Here is a 17,121-nt window from a genome sequence, read left to right on the forward strand (position 1 = left end):
TCCCAATGACACCAGACTGTCCCGACCTGCCTCCCACGGGCAGTACCCCTGATGCTGGGCCCTGTCCCTTTGCCAGCTTCCCCACTTGCCGGATCCCGGTTTGCGTTTCCGCGGATTGTCGGTGCCGTGAAGTAGATGGCTGCTTCCTCGTCTACGAATCACCCATCTGGGAGCTTTCTCTGTTTTCCTCTTGAGCTCCTAGTCCTTTTCGTGTTCATTTGTGGGAGTTCTTTTCATCTTCATTGGTTTATACAGGACACGTGATGTCTTTTCTTTTTTAAAGATTTTATTTGAGAGAGCGAGCGAGCATGAGAAGGGGGAGGGTCATAAGGAGAGGCGGACTCTGCGCCCAGCAGGGAGTCCCTTGTGGGACTTGATCCCCGGACTCCAGGATCGTGACCTGAGCCGAAGCCCCCCAGGAGCTCGGAACCCATCTTTTCTATCCTGCAGCATATCTTCTTCTCTTCTTGGTGGGATCCTGGTAACCAGAAATTCTCAATTAGGCTATAGTCCAGTTTATCAGTGTTTTTTATTTATTTATTTATTTATTTTATTTTTTTTCAAGAACAGCTCATTTAGTATTGTAGGAGGTAGTCCTCCCCCTCTGAACCACAGTGGGATTTCCACGCACTTTATTCTGAAGGTTTTCAGATCTTTCTCTGTTGGAACTGATGATTGTGTGGTGTGAGATAGGGACCTCTGATTCTAGGTGTGTTTGCTGCTTTATTGTTGGGTTGTTTTTTTTTAAGATTTTTATTTATTTGACAGCACAAGCAGGGGAAGAGGCAGAGAGAGAGAGAGAGAAGCAGGCTCCTCGCTGTGCAAGGAGCCCCAGGCAGGGCTCTATCCCAGGACCCGGGATCATGACCTGAACTGAAGGCAGAGGCTTAACCCACTGAGCCACCCAGGCGCCCTGGGACTTTTTGGGTTTTTGTTTCTTTTTTTCTTTTTCTTTTTTTTGCATACGAAGTCCTGGCTTTCCCCAGAGACCTCACTCTGCCTCCCAGGAGGGCAGCGGGCATGTGTCGGGCGGCCCGGGCTGTGCACAGAGGCTAAGCCCAGGCCCATTGCAGGACTCGCGCGCCCCGGGGTGGTCTCTGGCGCCGGTGAGATCAAACGGGAGGAGAAGGAGGACGAGGAGAACACATCGGCGGCCGACAACTCCGAGGAGGAGAAGAAGGAGCTGAAGCCCCCGCGGCCTCGGACCAGGTGCCCGCCTCCCCGCAGCCCCCCCGCATCCCCGCCCGTCAGGACGCACGCACACGCACGCAGACATGCACACGCCCCCCAGCCCCGGCCGCCCCGCCCCCCCCCCGTCACGACGCACAGACACGCACACGGTGGCCCCCCCGCCCCGCCCTTCAGGACGCGCGCAGACACGCACACGCCGCCCCCCTCACAGCCCCACCTATAGGACACACAGACACACGCATGCCCCCCCCCCCTGCGGCAGTCCCCGGCCGCCCCGTACCCCGTCAGGATGCACGCACACGGTGCACCCCCCCCCCCGCCCCGCGCAGCCTCCGACTGTCCCGCCCGTCAGGACGCACGCACACGCACGCAGACACGCACACGGCGCCCACCGCGCGAGGCTGTCGGCGGGTCCCCCGCCTGTCCCCCCGCCTCACTGTCTCCCTCTGGGCCCCCGGGCCCGCCCCATAGCCCGGACGAGGACGAGGACGACCTTCTCCCCCCAGAGCAGAAGGCTGAGCGGGAGAAGGAGCGCCGGGTGGCCAATAACGCGCGCGAGCGGCTGCGGGTCCGAGACATCAATGAGGCTTTTAAGGAGCTGGGGCGCATGTGTCAGCTGCACCTCAACAGTGAGAAGCCCCAGACCAAACTGCTCATCCTGCACCAGGCCGTGTCGGTCATCCTGAACCTGGAGCAGCAGGTGCGAGGTCAGTGGGGGCGCCGCTCCCCTCCCCTGCCACTGCTGCCGCGCTCTCCCCGCACTTCCTGGAGTCAGTCTCCCCTGCTGCGACTGTCCCCCCTCCCTGCTGTGACTTCCCCCTGCAGTGGCCGCCTTGCCAGCTGTGACTATTCCTCTCCCTGCAGTGACTGTCCTGCCCTGCTGTGAGCTGTTCCCTCTCTGACCACAGGGCCGCCTAACCTGGCCCCAGTGTCCCCTTTGGAAATGGGAGGAGGATACTCTTGGGAGCCATGGCTCTGCAGACCTGGGCACTTTGGCTCTGAATTCCATTCCTGGACCCCAGGGACCCCTGCCCGCCCCAGCCCTCCTTTCTTAGGGAGGCTGTAGCCTTCTGGCTGAGGCCCCTGTGGCCAGGGCCAGAGGTCACTGTCGCTGCGGGCACATCCTTGCGGGGCGCCTCAGCCCATCAGCCCCCATTCCCTGGTGAGGAGCCAGAAAGGCCTCCATGTGACTTGGCTCCCCAGTTCAGCTGCTTCCTTAACATCTCCCACCCACACACGCCTCCATGCCCGTTAACCCTTTCTCTCCTGCAGTGCTGTCGCTTGGATCAGAGCTGGGGCCCTCGCCCCACCCCCCCCACCCCCCACCCCCAGCCTGCTGTCCCCTCTGCTCTGAGGGTTCCGTGTTTCCGTGGTGGTGTGGACACCGTGCCGTGTCCCCCGCGCCCACTTCTCTGCTCTCTGCCTCTCGAGCTCCCCTCATCCCAGCCCACCCGCCCCTCCGCTTCCATGGCAGCCCCTCCTACCTCGCACTTGCTGCCCAAGCCCCGGATGGCAGGGCTGCGACCTTGGGGTCTTTCCTCCCCCCACAAAGTCTCCTAGTTGGGACTTGAGGGAAGAAAGGGGACCAAGGGGTGTACCAGCCTCAGGCCTGTCAGTTTGGTCTGCGCGCTTGTCCTGGGGTTGGGGGCCACCGCCACCTGGCAGGATCTGCTCAGGTCCAGGGCCGGGTGGGTGGGCGGGTGGACAGGGGCGTAGCCCCCTCCCCCTACTGTGGGAGCAGGACAGGGCCCCTAGGCGCTGCTCATGTGCAGGTGTCTGGGCTTCTCTTCTGCCCATGGGGCGCACACCAGGGCCAGGCCTTCACCCACTCCGCTTCCCGTCCCTGAGGCCAGGCGAGGCAGGCGTCCTGCTGAGGACGCGAGTGAAGTTGCTGGGCAGAGCCACGTGGCTGATGCTTTGCAGGACTTGAACCAGGGTTCAGCCCTTGCGGCCCGGCATCTGAGCCGTTCAGCCGTCCTGTGTGTAATGGGGGCCGGTGCAGAGTCGGCGCTCAGTCACCGCACCGCTGGGACACACAGGGCATTCATGGTAGTGATGAAAGGCCTGGGGAGCCCATGCTCCCAACCCAGAGTGGGGGGGCTGTTCCACGTCCAGCTCTTGGGGTGGCTGGGTGGGGGCTTTGCCCGCTGGGCCAGTCTCTTTGGCCTGTCCTGCCCACACTGGTCTGCCTGGCCTAGCCCTCGCACCGCCTAGCCAGCAAGTGCGCTGAGCCGGGAAGGTGGTACCACGAGGGGCAGGGGGCGTAGGGTGCCCCCAGCTCCCCACAGATGGCCTGATGGGGGCTCAGGGCCCACCCTCCATCCCCTGGGAACGCTCCTGCGTTGGTCTCCTTGGGGCGTCAGCACACACACAGCCTCTCCTGCGGCCGGGTCCCAGGTGCACACGGGAGCATACGGTCACGGACATGCACACGCACACGCACGCACACTGTCCGCGGGCACTCGCCCGCCCGGCCCGGCCCGGCTCCTCGCTAACGGAGGCCCTGGTGCTGTGACCCAGCAGTACGGAGGAGGTGCTGTCCCTGGAGGAGAAAGACCTGAGGGACCGGGAGAGGCGCATGGCCAATAACGCGCGGGAGCGGGTGCGCGTGCGGGACATTAACGAGGCCTTCCGGGAGCTGGGCCGCATGTGCCAGCTGCACCTCAAGTCGGACAAGGCGCAGACCAAGCTGCTCATCCTGCAGCAGGCCGTGCAGGTCATCCTGGGCCTGGAGCAGCAGGTGCGAGGTAGGCTCCCGGGCCGCCGGCCCCGCCCCCGGCCCGCCGGCCCCGCCCCCCGGCCCGCCGGCCCCGCCCCGTGGGCTCCTGGAGCGCTGGCAGAGGGGCGCTCAGACCCCCGACCGGCGCTCTGCTCTCCAGGGCCCCGCGCCCGCCGGCTCCCAAAGGGACCCTGTCCCACATGGCTCTCCCCTCCCCCCAGAGCGTAACCTGAACCCCAAAGCGGCTTGCTTGAAGCGACGAGAAGAGGAGAAGGTGTCGGGCGTGGTCGGAGACCCCCAGATGGTGCTTTCCGCTGCTCACCCGGGCCTGGGCGAGGCCCACAACCCCGCGGGGCACCTGTGAGGAGGGGGCGCGGCCCGGGGCCAGCGACCCAGCCCGGTCCCTGCCGGCAGCACGGCCTCCACCCTGGGCCTCACCGTCCCGACGCCTGGGGGCGGCCCGGATGGATCCTGAAACCTCGGCTTGGGCCCGAAGGGGCAGTTTTGTTTTGTTTTGTTTTGTTTGTAAACAAAACCGGGAAGCAAGCGAGATGAACACTTTGTCCGAAAAGAGGAAAAAATGCCTTAAGTAGAAAATGCGGGAGAGTCCAAACCTCCCCTTGCGGGAGGGAGAAGCAGGACGGGCTCGCTCTCCTGCAGCCGTGAATTGTGCCTACGCCTGACCTGTGTCTTAAGGAAAATAAAGAACGTTAGTTAGATTTTTTTTAATGTCTTAGGAAATTAGCAGGGAGGATGCCTTTGGTCTTTTTTTTTTAAGCTTTTTTGCATATGTTTTGTAAGCAACAATTTTGTATAAAAGTTTCGTGTCTCTTGCTGCTTCTGCTGCTGTTTCTAGACCTGAGCGTGGCCTTTCACAGTCAACCAGGTCATTAAAAGTCATATTGAAAAGACCCACCGTGAACCTGAGAGCCGGAACCCCAGAGCCGCTAGTGCAGGAGGGATAGCGGACCCCTCTGCTCGCGGCTGGTTCAGAGGGTGGGTGGTTTCCTCACTTCTTGTAGGAGGGACATTGTGGGCCCCCTTTGTCCTGGTGGGGGTTCTCCTTGGGGAGCCCTTGCTGCGTCCTCGCCCCTCCCTCGGGAAGGGGGTGGGGGGTGTGTGCAGGGCGGCAGCTCTGCTCCCCAGCCCTTCCCCTTCAGCCTGGGGACCCGCACAGTCTGCAGACCTCCCCAGATGGGATTTTGTCAGACCACTGCTTCTGGGCACAGGGACCATATGACAGGAGCTTGATGGAGGGGGGGTGTCCCCAGGCACCGCATCCTTCGTTCCTTTGACCTGGGGCCCTGGCCTGTTGTCTGATCTCTGGCAGAGGACCTGCAGAAGACTCTGGGCCAGCACACCAACCCCCAACCCAAGTGACTGACCCCAAACTCTGAAAAGCTCCAGGCTTTGGCCCTGATCACCTGCAAGACCAGAAGGGTGTGGGCCATATCCAGGCCCGGCTACCAGGCGTCCCCACGTCCCCTGCCTGCAGGGGGAACCAGCTCCACGCAGGGCTCCCCCAGGCCTAGACCAAAGGTCCCTGCAGTTGCTGGGACACCCAGACAGCTGCCCCTCTGTGCATCCCCCAGGTGCAGGGTCAGGCCTGCAGGGCTCCAGGCTCCTTCCTGTAACCACCTGGCTACCGCCACCACAAGTGCATGCACACGACTTCTGGACCTCAGGTGGCCACGTTCACTTTCCCCCCAACCCTCTCCCACCGCACTCCCAGAACAGTGGGGCTGTCTGATGCCCTCACACCCTGTGACTGGCACTCCCTGAGGCCAGGAGCTGGACACCCCAAGGCAAGCACCAGGCAGGACCTGTGGGCTGCCTCCCAAGCCCTGAAGTCACCTCAGTCCTCCAACTGATGCTGCCCACACCCCCCAGACGGTTCTGGGGACGGCGAGGAGTCGTTGGCAAGGGGCCCTCCTTGGTGCCTCCCCTGGTCTGTGTGGGTCTGGTGGGTCCTGTCTCAGTGTCCCTTGGTCTACATGGAGCCACTGCCCCCCCCCCAACTACTACTGGACTGTTTTGTACCCGTAAATAGCCCTTGGGAATGGGAAGAGACACAAGTAAGGGAAAACCGTGCTGAGTGCCTTAAGATACCTGGTTTTCAAACAAAACTTTAAGAAAAATAATTTTATACAAGTGTCAACATGGCTGGCTGGATTCTTTGGGATGTGTTAAGGGCCCCTCTCTTGAGCGGCTCTGGAGACCTGTCCTGTGTAGCACAGAGCCGCAGCAATAAGTGTGACATCCTATGGCCCCACGGCTGTCCCCTGGCTCTTCCAGCTGCTGTGTGGTTCCAGCGGCGGGGAGGGCAGGCGAAAGGGGGTGCCACACCAGGTAGGGGGCATGGCATTCTGCCCCGCATGCAGGTGCTGAGGCCTCTGCCCTGCATGTGATCCCCTGAGGGCAGCTGTCACAGAGCCCCACACGGGGACGGGGCCTGAAACCACTGGGACCGATTCTCCTGTGCTGGGGCCAGGCCCCCCAGATCCTGGTGTGGCAGGGCCGCGCTCCCTCCTTGGGCTCCAGAGGAGGGTCCCTTCTGCCTCTCCCAGGTCCGGGGCCTCCAGGCATCCCTGCGGTTGCGGCCACATCACTTGGTGCCTGTCCCGGGTGCACGAGGTACCTCCCCGTGCATCTGTCACGAGGACACACCAGTCATTGACTGCCTCACGGCCTCCCCTTTCCTGTACGACCTCAACTGAACTGACTGTACGTGCAAAGATCCTTATCCAAATAAGGTCCACTTCCCAGGACCGGGGGGACAGGACGTGAGCGTGAGTCTTTGGGGGACAGCCACCATGAGGGTCTGACTGGGGCCACGGTGAGCAAGGCCAGCAAAGCCAGAGTGATGGGAGGGGCCCATGGCAATTCCACATTCTAGAACCAAAGCACCTCGGGTCAGGTGGGGAATCTGTACTTGTAATAAGAGGTTCTGGGATCTGGACGTGGGACTGGCTCATGGGGAAAGCCACTCCCTGAGAGGCTGCCTGTTAATTTTTATAATTAATGTAATATGCCAAAGGCCACTGAATTATGCACATTAAGTCTATAAATGGGATGGTGTGTCAACACCATCAAGACAGTTTATGGGCCCCGGGGTGGCTCAGGCAGTTGAGATGCTGTCCTTGGCTCAAGTCCTGATCCCAGCATCCTGCTCAGCAGGGAGCCTGCTTGTCCCTCTGCCCCTCCCCTGCTTGTGCAAATAAAATCTTTAAAGGTGTTAATTTTTTTTACGATTTTATTCTTACGTCTTCTCCACACCCAACATGGGGCTTGAACTCATAACCCTGAGATCAAAAGTCACATGTTCTTCCCACTGTGCCAGCTGGTGCCCCTCAAAAAGGCTGTTTAAAGATAGATCACAAAGGTGCTAAAATCCTTCAGTGAGGCATCCCTCCCTCCCCGTCCCAGCAAGGATCTGCTCTATGGAAATTTCTGGAAGGAGCATCTTGGCCCGGCTCAGGGAGCCACGGGAGCAAGGGATGGAGGAAAACTCGGTGCAAGGGACGCGCCCATGTCTTGACAGCAGCAATGGCATCTTGGGCATGTCTGAAGGGTGCAGGTCACTGTGTGCTTGTCCCAGACTTTCCGCCAGCCCCCGCCAGCCCTCTGAGCCCCCCTACTCTCGGGAAGACGACACAGCTTGGGCCTGACATGAACCCCAGGCACCCTGCCACGCCGGCCAGCCCCTCGGACACCACGCTGCGCTGCAGCTTCTGGACATGGACCCCTCATGCCTGACCCCGGAACTGGGCGTGCTCGAGGAAAGGGCCTTTGCCAGTGGAACTCCAGATCCTGAGATGAGCTTGTCCTGGCGCAGAATAGGCCCCAAGTCAGTGACAAGCACCCTGATGAGAGAGAAGCCGCATGACAAAGGTGGCAATCACGGAGGCAGAGGTGGGAGGGACAGCAGGTGTGCAGCCCTGTCACACGTGCATGGCGGGGGCTTATGGCCTCCAAGGTGGGCAGAGCGTGAAACCCTGTGGTTTCCAGTTGCCCAGTGCACAGCTGTCACCGTGACCATGGGGAACACTGAGCCTGTGTGTCCTTTCTAAAGTGGTGCAACGCCCCAATATGGTGGGAGCCCCATGTCTCACTGGCGGGGACGTCAACAGGCGCAACTACTCCAGAACGGTTTGGCAGGCGGACACCGGGGCCTGGACACTGACCTGACCGTCCGCAGCAGTTACATCTCAGTGTGAAAAAACAGGAAGCTTGGCGGTTCTGTCCACAGCTCAACACGGGGGCCCCACTGCACGCAGCCGGCCCCCCAGGATCCTCTCCAGGGGGATAAAGACACACATCCACTCAAAGACCTGGACAGAACCAGTCATGGGCCACAGCTGTGATGGCGAAACCTGGAAACGGGCAGAATGCCCTCTAGCAGGTGAGTGGTCTGCACACAGGTTCGCCCTCCACGGGTCTCGACTGGGCAGCAGAAGAAAGGCACCAGACACCAAGTGGAACACACTGTATGCCCCCTGGTAGAAGAGTCAGGAAAGTGCAGATGAACCAACAGGAGACAGATGAATGCTCGCAGGGGCCGGGAGGGGGGCGGCAAGGGTCCAGATGGGCAGGAGGAAGGCCAGCAGGCGCCCGCAGTCCTGGTGGTGGGCACACACACACGTCCAAACACCAAGTTCTACGTGCTCAGTCCATGCGTTTTTGCATGTCCAGTATTCCTCAGTAAGTTGTAAAGATTTAAAAGAAAAAGACTCCATCAACAGGTGAACGGATAAACACAACCCCCGCCCACGCAGGGGAGCCTCCTTTGCCCACAAGCAGGAGCGGGGCCCCACGCGCTGCCCCAGGGACGGACCCTGAGCCTACAAAGCTCAGGGAGGGAATCAGACACAAAAGGCCACAGGGGGTGTGAGTCCAAGTGTGTGACGCGCCCAGACCAGGCTCTTCCATGGACAGGAGAGGGGCTCGTGGGGGCAGGGGGCTGGGGAGAGCCTGAGGGAGGGGGAGGAGGAGGGAGACCTATGGGGCTTCTTTCGGAAGTGATGAAAATTTTCTGCAACTAGACAGGGTGGTGGTTGCAACAACTTTTGTGAACTTCACAGCATAAAAAAATTGTAGGAGCTGAGTTTCCCCTAGAGGCTGGATAGGAGTATCATGGGAAATCCAAGGTCCTGCTTATCCACCACCGCTTTGGATATCAGGATCCTGACTACTCCTTTGTGGGGATCCTCCCCTCCTCTAGTTTCAGTCCATGTCCTCTTATGAGCATAGCGACCTCTGCCCCATTTCCACAGCAGGCCCAGGAGAACCAGCCTTGGGGCATTTTCCACAACAGCAAAGAGGTGCCATCTTCCTTCAAGGGCTGCTGGAATGTTGACCTAGAGTTTCCACATGCCACTGCTCAGAGAGAGCTCACAAGAGGGCAAGGACAACAGAGGAAAGAAGAGCTGAGAAATGCAGAGAGAGATTCGTAATAATATTGCTATGCTCCTGGATCCAGCCGTGCCTGAAGCCATCCAACATGCCATAAAACTCCTTTTCTCTTAAGTACATTAAGCAGAAGGAGCAATGAGGCAGGGCATCAGGAACTGCTGGATCCAGGACCTGTAGCCCTCAGGCCTTTATGCCCATCTCTACTTATTGTTTAAAAGATCTTTCTGTCTTCCTTCCTTCCTTCCTTCCCTCCTTCCTTTCTTTCTTTCTTTGAGACACAGGGGTTGGGGCGGGGGCGGGGAGCATGAGCGGAGGGAGAGGCAGAGGGAGAATCTCAAGCCAACTCTGCGCGGAGCCACGAGCCCAGCCTGGGGCTCGATCTCACGACCCTGAGATCAGGACCCGAGCGGCAACCTAGAGTCCTGCGCTTGACTGACGGAGCCAGCCAGGCGCCCCCTCCCACTCCTCAGACAGCTTCACTCCGCCTCCCTCCTCTCTCGGCCACCTCCACGGGCTCCGCCGCCCATTTCAGGCTTCCGCCCACAGACTCCCTCCGGCCGCAGGCTCACGGCCCCGAGCGCCCGCGAAGGACGAGAAACAACGTCCCGTCCAGCCACAAGCCGCTCCGGGGCTCCGGGAGCGGGCTCTCGCCGTCGGGGCCAGCACCCCCGGCAGCTCGCCACCCCGCGGGAGGCGCAGGGGCAGGGACCCCGACAGCGCGGCGGGAGCGGAGCCCGCGCCGGCCACCCTTCTCCCGGGCCTGCTGCGGCCCTAGAAGCGGTGACCGCGGCCGGCCAAGCCCCGCCCGCGCCGGGGGTCGGTCCGCTGGCCGAGCTGGGCTGCGAGCGACCGCTCCAGGAGAGGCGGGGGGGCGCGGCCCGCCGCCGCGACGCGGTTCCCTCCGTGCGGCTCCGGCCAAGGTGCTGCCCCGCAGGGCCGAAGTTTCCCTGACGGCAAATAGAGCCTCGGCTTGCGGTAAAGACACAAAACCACCAGCCGAGGGCGGCGGTTGTACTTAGCTGCCGCAGGCCGCGCGGAGAGGGCCAACCCGACCGCCGGCGGGCGGACGCCACCCGCGCCGCCCAGTCTCGCGCAGCGCAGGACACTCCCCGCTCCAGACCCGCCCCCTCGCGGCCGCGACAATCGACTTCCGACCCTGCCCGGAAATGACTGCAAGGTCTTCCGGGTTTGCGCGCGCAGCAACCGCAGACGCCTGTCGCCCAGCGGGCTGCTCGCCGCGGGCGGAGCCTCCCCAGGAGCCTGCGCGCTGCGGCCGCCGCGCCTGCGTAATGCAGCGGGGCGACAGTCGGGGTCACCCTGAGCTGCGGACGGTGCGGCAATGCTGAGCAGGTTCCTGGGCCCGCGCTACCGCGAGCTGGCCAAATACTGGTGAGCATGTGCCCCCCGCCCCCGCTGTCCCCGGTCGGCACCCGTTATGCTGCCGGGTCCCAGATGGGACGGGCGCAGAGCGGCGGGGAGGACGTCCGAGGCCGCTCCTCACCCCTACCTGGACCGACGCCGCCCGCTGTCAGTCCAGCGCCCTCGGCTCGGGCTCCCCGGGGGCGGACCAGGACGGCGGGAAGGTTCCTGGGATGTTACCGGCCCTCGGAGCTGTGGCGCGGTGGCAGGGGAGGTCCCTCCGGAAGCGTGGCGTCCACCCAGGCGTCAGGTCGGGGGCGGCGGCCGCGGCTGCCCCTGGGGAGGCAGGTGGGAGGCGTGGTGGTGGTTCATGCCCTCTGGAAGTGGCGCTGGCCACCCTCCCGCTGCAGCGTGCCAGGCACGTGGCTGACCGGGATCTGGCCGCACTTCGCCGGCCACGGCCCCTGTAGTGGTCAGCCGTGGCTGCGGGACAGGCGCCCTGCACAGCTTCAGACCGCAGACACGTATTCCCTCGCGGTTTGGGTGGTCAGGACCGCGGGCACGTCCGAGCTGGGCCCGCCACACCGACTCAGGAGGCCGCAGTCTCCTCCAAAGGCTCTGCCTGGGATGGGGGTTTCCAAGCGCGAGCCTGCGATTGCTGGCAGACCCGCTGTGGGGGCCCCTCTGGGGGCAGCCGGCCTCCCACAGAGGAGAGGCTAGCCCGGGCACGCGCCCTGGAAGCCGGTGCTCCTGAGCTCGCCTCTGCGAGCTTCGCTCATTAGGGACCAGAGACTGGGTCCCGCTGGCACTGCGAGGGAGGGGTGCACAGGGCTGGGAGCGTCAGGAGGGGCTGTTGGAGCCGCTGTGAACGCTGACCCATCACACGGCGTAAGTGAGGGGTAGCGGTCCTGAGTGAGAGGGAGACTCAGCTCTGCGCTGTGCCGCAGCCCCATGTCCTTGGGGAGGTGGCCTGTTCCTCTGTGTCGTGTGCTCTCTACAAGACCCAGACCCTGCCACCTCCCTCAGACCAGTAGCTGTCCCAGGTCAGCTGTGAACTGCATGGTTGGTGTTGTGAATGGGTGATAATGAGCTTGGGTTGTTAAAAAAATTTTTTTGAGCAAATCCCCCCAAAAAACCTCCAGAAGATCCCAGTGTGAAAGCAGGTGGAAGTGAAGTCGCCTCAGGGTCTCCGGCTTTGTGCCCACCCTGTGGTGTCATCGGGGGTGTGTCCACACACTGGGCAGGAGGGTCAGGTGTGCAGTAGAAGCTGGGCATCGGGGCAGAGAGAGACCCAGAGATGTATCTGGAAGCGTGACCCCGAGCGGGATCTGACCACAGCTGTTCTCTGGCAGGATGCCCACGGCAGGCATGTGGGGCGCCGTGGGCACCGTGGGGCTGGTGTGGGCCACGGACTGGCGGCTGATTCTGGACTGGGTGCCCTACATCAACGGCAAGTTTAAGAAGGATGATTAAACCGACCCCCCTCGGACTCCTCCGGTAAGTTTAGGCTGCTCTTAGCAGGTGAATCCTGTGATTCCCACGTGGCTGAGGACTGGGGCTTCCATGAGGCTAGATCTCTTCACCGCCAGGGCTGGGGAGGCAGGTCTGGGCGGCTCACCTGGCCTGTTCCCCAGGGAGAATCCTGCCTGTCAACACAGAGCGGCCAGCCAGCATCCCTGGTTTGTGGGCCTGGGGAAGGGGCAGTGCCCTGGGGCGCTCCGTCCCGGAGGCTGACTGTAGGCCCTACTCCGCGCCTGTCATCCCAGTCTGCCCAGCCCTGGGTGTGGTCGGAGGGGTGCCCCATTTTACAGATGGGGACAGTGGAGGATGGACTACAGTTGCCAGCATCTGGGGACGCAGCTTGAGCCTCACAGCCCCTTGGATTCTTCCATTCGTCTCCCACGGGGCTGTCCACCAGGCCGACCACATATAGGCCGGGGTGCGCGTGCCTCCTGCCTCCTTCTGCAGCTGAACCTTAGGCCATGCGGCCACTAGGCGGCCCAGCTAGACTTGGTTTTGGACCTGGCTGCAGCGGCAGAGGACCTCATCAGCACCTCCCTTCCCAGGAGAACAGGAGCCAGGAGTGGTGCTCACCCTGCCTTGTCCCCCCTCCAGCCATCTGCTGCTGCTGTCTCCTTCCCTGGGAGCCCCTGCAGTGTCCGGACCAGCCCAAGCCCTCAGCACGGGCCTTGAGGAAAGTGACAGCGTGACTGAGGACTGTTTCTGACGGTAGTTTCCTTGTTTGAATGCACACAGCATTAAACTTGCTCTGAAACCTGGCCCACCTGGATGTGGTCGTGTAGGGACTTGGCAACCTGACTGCCGCCGTGGTGGTGTGAGTGACCCGGGGTCCGTGGCTGGGGCAGAATCCGGTCATTTACGGTGTTGAATGCGTAATACCTGTGCCGTGTGTAATCACCACCGCGAGAAGTTACCGCACACCCAGGGGGTGTAAAACAGCAAATACCTCTGGATTTCTGTGGGCAAGAATTAAGGAGTGACTCGGCTGCACGGTCCTGGCCCCGGCTCCCTCAGGAGGACGCGGGCAGGGTGTCAGCTGGGGCTATCTCCTCGGAAGGCTAGCCCGGGGCTGCGCTGGGTGGGACTGCGCTGGGTGGGAGGGGCTGGTCATGCTCCTGCCAACAGCAACCCTCACTGCGGGGGGCCTCTCCGGGGCACTCCCGGAGCCGCCCTGCGTCCTGTGTCTTGCGACCTTACCCAGAAGCCACCCTGTTAGAAAACACATCCCCATATGTAGCCCACACTCGGGGTTGAGAACACGGCTCTGGTTTGAAAGGAGAACTATCAGAACTTGTAGAAAAGTGAAGTCATCCCATGAATGACACAATAGTGAGCAGGTACACTGGGTCTGTGGCTCCCAGGTCCCTGTCCCCCGCCCCTGCCAGGGTCGGGGGTGTATGCATGCACGTGCAAATTTGTGAAAGTGGCTGTTGTGTTGGTCTGCCATCAGGAGACCCCATGGACCGGGCAGCTCACACAGCAGGACTGGATCTTCTCGGTTGTGCTGGCTGGGAGTGGGGGTTGGGGTTCTCACGGGGTTTGCTTCTAGTGAGTTCCCACATCCTGCCTTCTGGCCGCGTCTTCACCTGGCTGCCCCCCCAGCACACGGCACAGGGAGGAGGCGGCAGTATGCGCTCTGTGTCGCTGGACTCTGATCCTATGGGGACAGGGCCTTCCCTCCCATGCTTCGGTCCTGAGGCCTGGGCTCCTGCAGCCACGCTAGGGATTAGGGCGTCAGCACAGAACTGAGGCACAGGCGGGGGAAGACACGCAGGGAACAGTCTCTGTCTTTAACACCAGCGGTGGCTTTCGTGATTCCCCTTCCTGCGCATCATTCTCTTACCGAAGGCATCTTTCCTGGGGGCCACACCACCCGGGTAGGGTCCTCCGCTTTGACATGGCATAACAATTCCCGTCCCGGTGCGGGGCTGGGCAGCCGGCAGCCCCGCAGCCCCTGGGGCCGTGTGGGGCCATGTGGCCCTCCCACAGTTTTATGTGATTTTATAACGTTTAACAGTTTCAGTGAAAATACAACTGAGCCTGCATCCATAAAAGTCAGAAAAGTAAAATTCCAAGTCAGATGCTGTTATAAATACAATATTGAGGCTTAAACTATTGTGAGTTTTAATACAACTTTTCAGTATTTTAGTACTTTTCCAACCACTTTAAGTTCTGGCGGTGGGGAGGAGTTAACCATTAAAAACCACATAAAAACACGTAAAAGAATCCTGTCTCTTTTTGTCTTGGGGTTCCAAATGGCTCGGCACAACACCAAGAAACCCTTTGTTTAAAAACTTGATACTTTGGAGGCACCTGGCTGACTCCGCCAGGAGAGCATGAGACTGTAGACCTCAGGGTTATGAGTTCGAGCCCCACGTGGGGTGTAGCAAGATTACAGAAAAAGTAAACTTTAAAATAAATAAGGCACACCTGGGCGACTCAGTCTTCCTGGGTCGTGATCTCGGGGTTTTGGAATAGAGCCCCGCATCAGACTCCCTACTCAGTATGGAGCCTGTTTCTCCCTTTCCCTGCCACTCACCCTGCTCGTGATTTCTCTGTCAATAAATAGAATCTTAAAAAAATACAAGCTTGGGGGGCGCCTGGGTGGCTCAGTGGGTTGGGCCGCTGCCTTCGGCTCGGGTCACGATCTCCGAGTCCTGGGATCGAGCCCCGCATCGGGCTCTCTGTTCGGCGGGGAGCCTGCTTCCTCCTCTCTCTCTGCCTGCCTCTCTGCCTACTTGTGATCTCTGTCTGTCAAATAAATAAAATCTTTAAAAAGAAATGAAAAATACAAGCTTGGGAGTACCTGGATAGCTTAATCGGTTAAGCATTTGACTTTTTTAAAGGATTTTATTTATTTATTTGACAGAGAGTGACACAGCGAGAGGGAGGGAGCACAGCAGAGGAATGGGGAGAGGGAGAAGCAGGCTTCTCGCCAGGCAGGGAACCCGATATGGGGCTCGATCCCAGGATCCTGGGATCATGACCTGAGCCAAAGGCAGATGCTTAACAACTGAGCCACCCAGATGCCCTGCATTAGACTCCCGATTTCGGCTGAGGTCACAGTCTCAGGGTTGTGGAATCAAGCCCCACGTTGGCTTGGAGTCTGCTTAAGATTCTCTCTCCGGGGCGCCAGGGTGGCTCAGTTGGTTACGTGCCTGCCTTCGGCTTGGGTGGTGGTCTTGGGGTGCTGCGATGAAGCCCCGTATTGGGCTCTGCTCAGCATGGAGCCTGCTTCTCCCTCTGCCCGTCCCCACTGCTCGTGTTCTCTCTCTCTCTCTCTCACACACACACACACACACAAATAAATTTTTAAAAATCTAAAAGATTCTCTCTCTCCCTTTGCACACCCCCCACCAGCTCACCCTGCCTCTAAATAAAATCTTTTTTTTTATTACAAATCTAAAACATTTTGGGAGCACCTGGGTGGCTCAGTGGGTTAAAGCCTCTGCCTTCGGCTCAGGTAGTGATCCCAGGGTCCTGGGATCGAGCCCCGCATCGGGCTCTCTGCTCGGCGGGGAGTCTGCTTCCCTTCCCCTCTCTGCCTGCCTCTCTGCCTACTTGTGATCTCTGTCAAATAAATAAAATCTTTAAAAACAACAAACAACAAAACAAATCTAAAACATTTTTTACTTATTTATTTATTTTAAAAGATTTTATTTATTTGACAGAGAACAAGCAGAGGGAGAAGCAGACTCCTGCTGAGTAGGGAGCCCGATATATTTTCGGTGCCCCATATATTTGTGCCCCAGTGGAGTGCCATGCTTGCCTCATATTAACTCAGGGACTGTTGTCTGGGGACATCTGTGGTCAAGACTGGGGGAGTCCTGGGATGGAGTGAGCAGGGTCAGAGTTGATCCTCAGTCCCCCGCAGTGCCCAGGATGCCCTCGGACAGTCACCCAGCCACTCACAGTGGCTCCTCTCATCACCTGATTTCGTTTCTATTTCTTAACCTTGTGCAGACGGCAGGAGAGGGTGTCTTCTCGGCCCCAAGACAGCCAGTCCAGGAAAGGGAGCTTCTAAGTGTCAGCAAACCAGCGGGGGTGGGGTGGGGTGGGGGGTGGCAACGACTGCCCCACCCCCTCCCAGGGCTCCCAGCCTCTCATCTCTGCTGGCAAACCCCATCATGTCCACCTGGGCCAGCCCCCAGGGGATCAACCCCCCGGGGTTACCCCAGGTTGTGCTCAAAGGCTGGCTGTCTGCTCACTGGAGACATCTGGGGCCCAAAAAGGTCAAACGCCCCCAGGAGCAAGTGAGAGCCAGCAGGCTGGATGCCCGAGAATGGAGAGGGGCCCCTAGGATGCGTTTTGGGTGGCGGTTCTTAAGGTCAGCTCTTGGGGCCCAGCACCACGCACCCACCGGTGTGCAGCTAGCGGGGACCGGGAGACAACAAACGTTGGCCAAGAAGTGGGGAAACTGGAGCCTTACCCCAGCCCCGTCCTCTCCGCACGAGGGAAGCCAGTTGGCTTCCCTCGTCCCTCCCCTCGATGGAGCTGGGGCTGGTGCCAGGAGGAGGCCGGACCTCCTCACCACTGGCAGGAATGTGAACCCGGGCAGGCGTCACACAGGAAAACCGTTTGGCAGTTCTAAGAACTGAACAGAGAGCAGAGTGCCTGGATGGCTCAGTCAGTGAAGCGCCTGCCTTTGGCTAAGGTCACCATTCTGCCATCCTAGGATCAGGTCCTGAGTCAGGCTCCCTGCTCTGCAGGAGGTGTGTTTCTCCCTCTGGCCCTCCCCCTGTTCGTGCTCGCACTCGAATAAATAAATAAAATCTTTTAAAAATTTGAACATAAAATTACCACGTGACCTAGCAATTCCACTTTGGGGTATACCCAGACTTCAGAGCAGGAGCAGAGAGTGGTCCTTGGGGATCCCACCTGAGAAGGTTAACACTTTTTCCTTTAGGTCTTCGTGTGGT

The 17,121-nt window shown here is 60.2% G+C and overlaps 3 protein-coding genes across 24 annotated transcripts in view; 2 read left to right on the plus strand and 1 right to left on the minus strand.

Annotated features, from left to right (window-relative positions):
• TCF3 (transcription factor 3) overlaps positions 1 to 4,819 on the plus strand; it is a 31,614-nt gene extending 26,795 nt beyond the window's left edge. For 4 of the 20 annotated variants that reach the window (XM_047710446.1, XM_047710389.1, XM_047710397.1 and 1 more), the window contains exons 17-19: positions 1,074 to 1,209; positions 1,663 to 1,898; positions 4,132 to 4,819. In XM_047710446.1, the coding sequence (XP_047566402.1) occupies positions 1,074 to 1,209; positions 1,663 to 1,898; positions 4,132 to 4,274 (515 nt within the window). In that variant the 3' untranslated portion in view covers positions 4,275 to 4,819. Of the gene's footprint in view, positions 1 to 1,073; positions 1,210 to 1,662; positions 1,899 to 3,711; positions 3,939 to 4,131 lie in introns of those variants that run through there. The other 16 variants (XM_047710432.1, XM_047710438.1, XM_047710456.1 and 13 more) reach the window with 16 other exon arrangements.
• LOC125089094 (uncharacterized) lies at positions 188 to 11,154 on the minus strand. Of its 2 annotated transcripts, none has more exons than XM_047710950.1 (2): positions 8,095 to 11,154; positions 188 to 478 (listed from the first exon to the last, which is right to left on the minus strand). In XM_047710950.1, the coding sequence occupies exon 1, from the start codon at positions 10,717 to 10,719 to the stop codon at positions 9,799 to 9,801; it is 921 nt and encodes a 306-aa protein (XP_047566906.1). In that variant the 5' UTR covers positions 10,720 to 11,154; the 3' UTR covers positions 188 to 478; positions 8,095 to 9,798. The 2 variants fall into 2 exon arrangements, with proteins under 2 accessions (XP_047566906.1, XP_047566896.1); XM_047710940.1 differs by lacking the exon at positions 188 to 478 and adding an exon at positions 7,193 to 7,773.
• LOC125089233 (cytochrome b-c1 complex subunit 10) lies at positions 10,573 to 12,960 on the plus strand. Of its 2 annotated transcripts, none has more exons than XM_047711328.1 (3): positions 10,573 to 10,711; positions 12,034 to 12,178; positions 12,748 to 12,960. In XM_047711328.1, the coding sequence occupies exons 1-2, from the start codon at positions 10,662 to 10,664 to the stop codon at positions 12,152 to 12,154; spliced, it is 171 nt and encodes a 56-aa protein (XP_047567284.1). In that variant the 5' UTR covers positions 10,573 to 10,661; the 3' UTR covers positions 12,155 to 12,178; positions 12,748 to 12,960. The 2 variants fall into 2 exon arrangements, with proteins under 2 accessions (XP_047567284.1, XP_047567276.1); XM_047711320.1 differs by having other exon boundaries at positions 12,797 to 12,960.
• The last annotated feature ends 4,161 nt before the right edge of the window (positions 12,961 to 17,121 follow it).

The sequence above is a fragment of the Lutra lutra genome, chromosome 1 (genome assembly GCF_902655055.1).
Source record: "Lutra lutra chromosome 1, mLutLut1.2, whole genome shotgun sequence".
Classification (NCBI taxonomy): domain Eukaryota; kingdom Metazoa; phylum Chordata; class Mammalia; order Carnivora; family Mustelidae; genus Lutra; species Lutra lutra.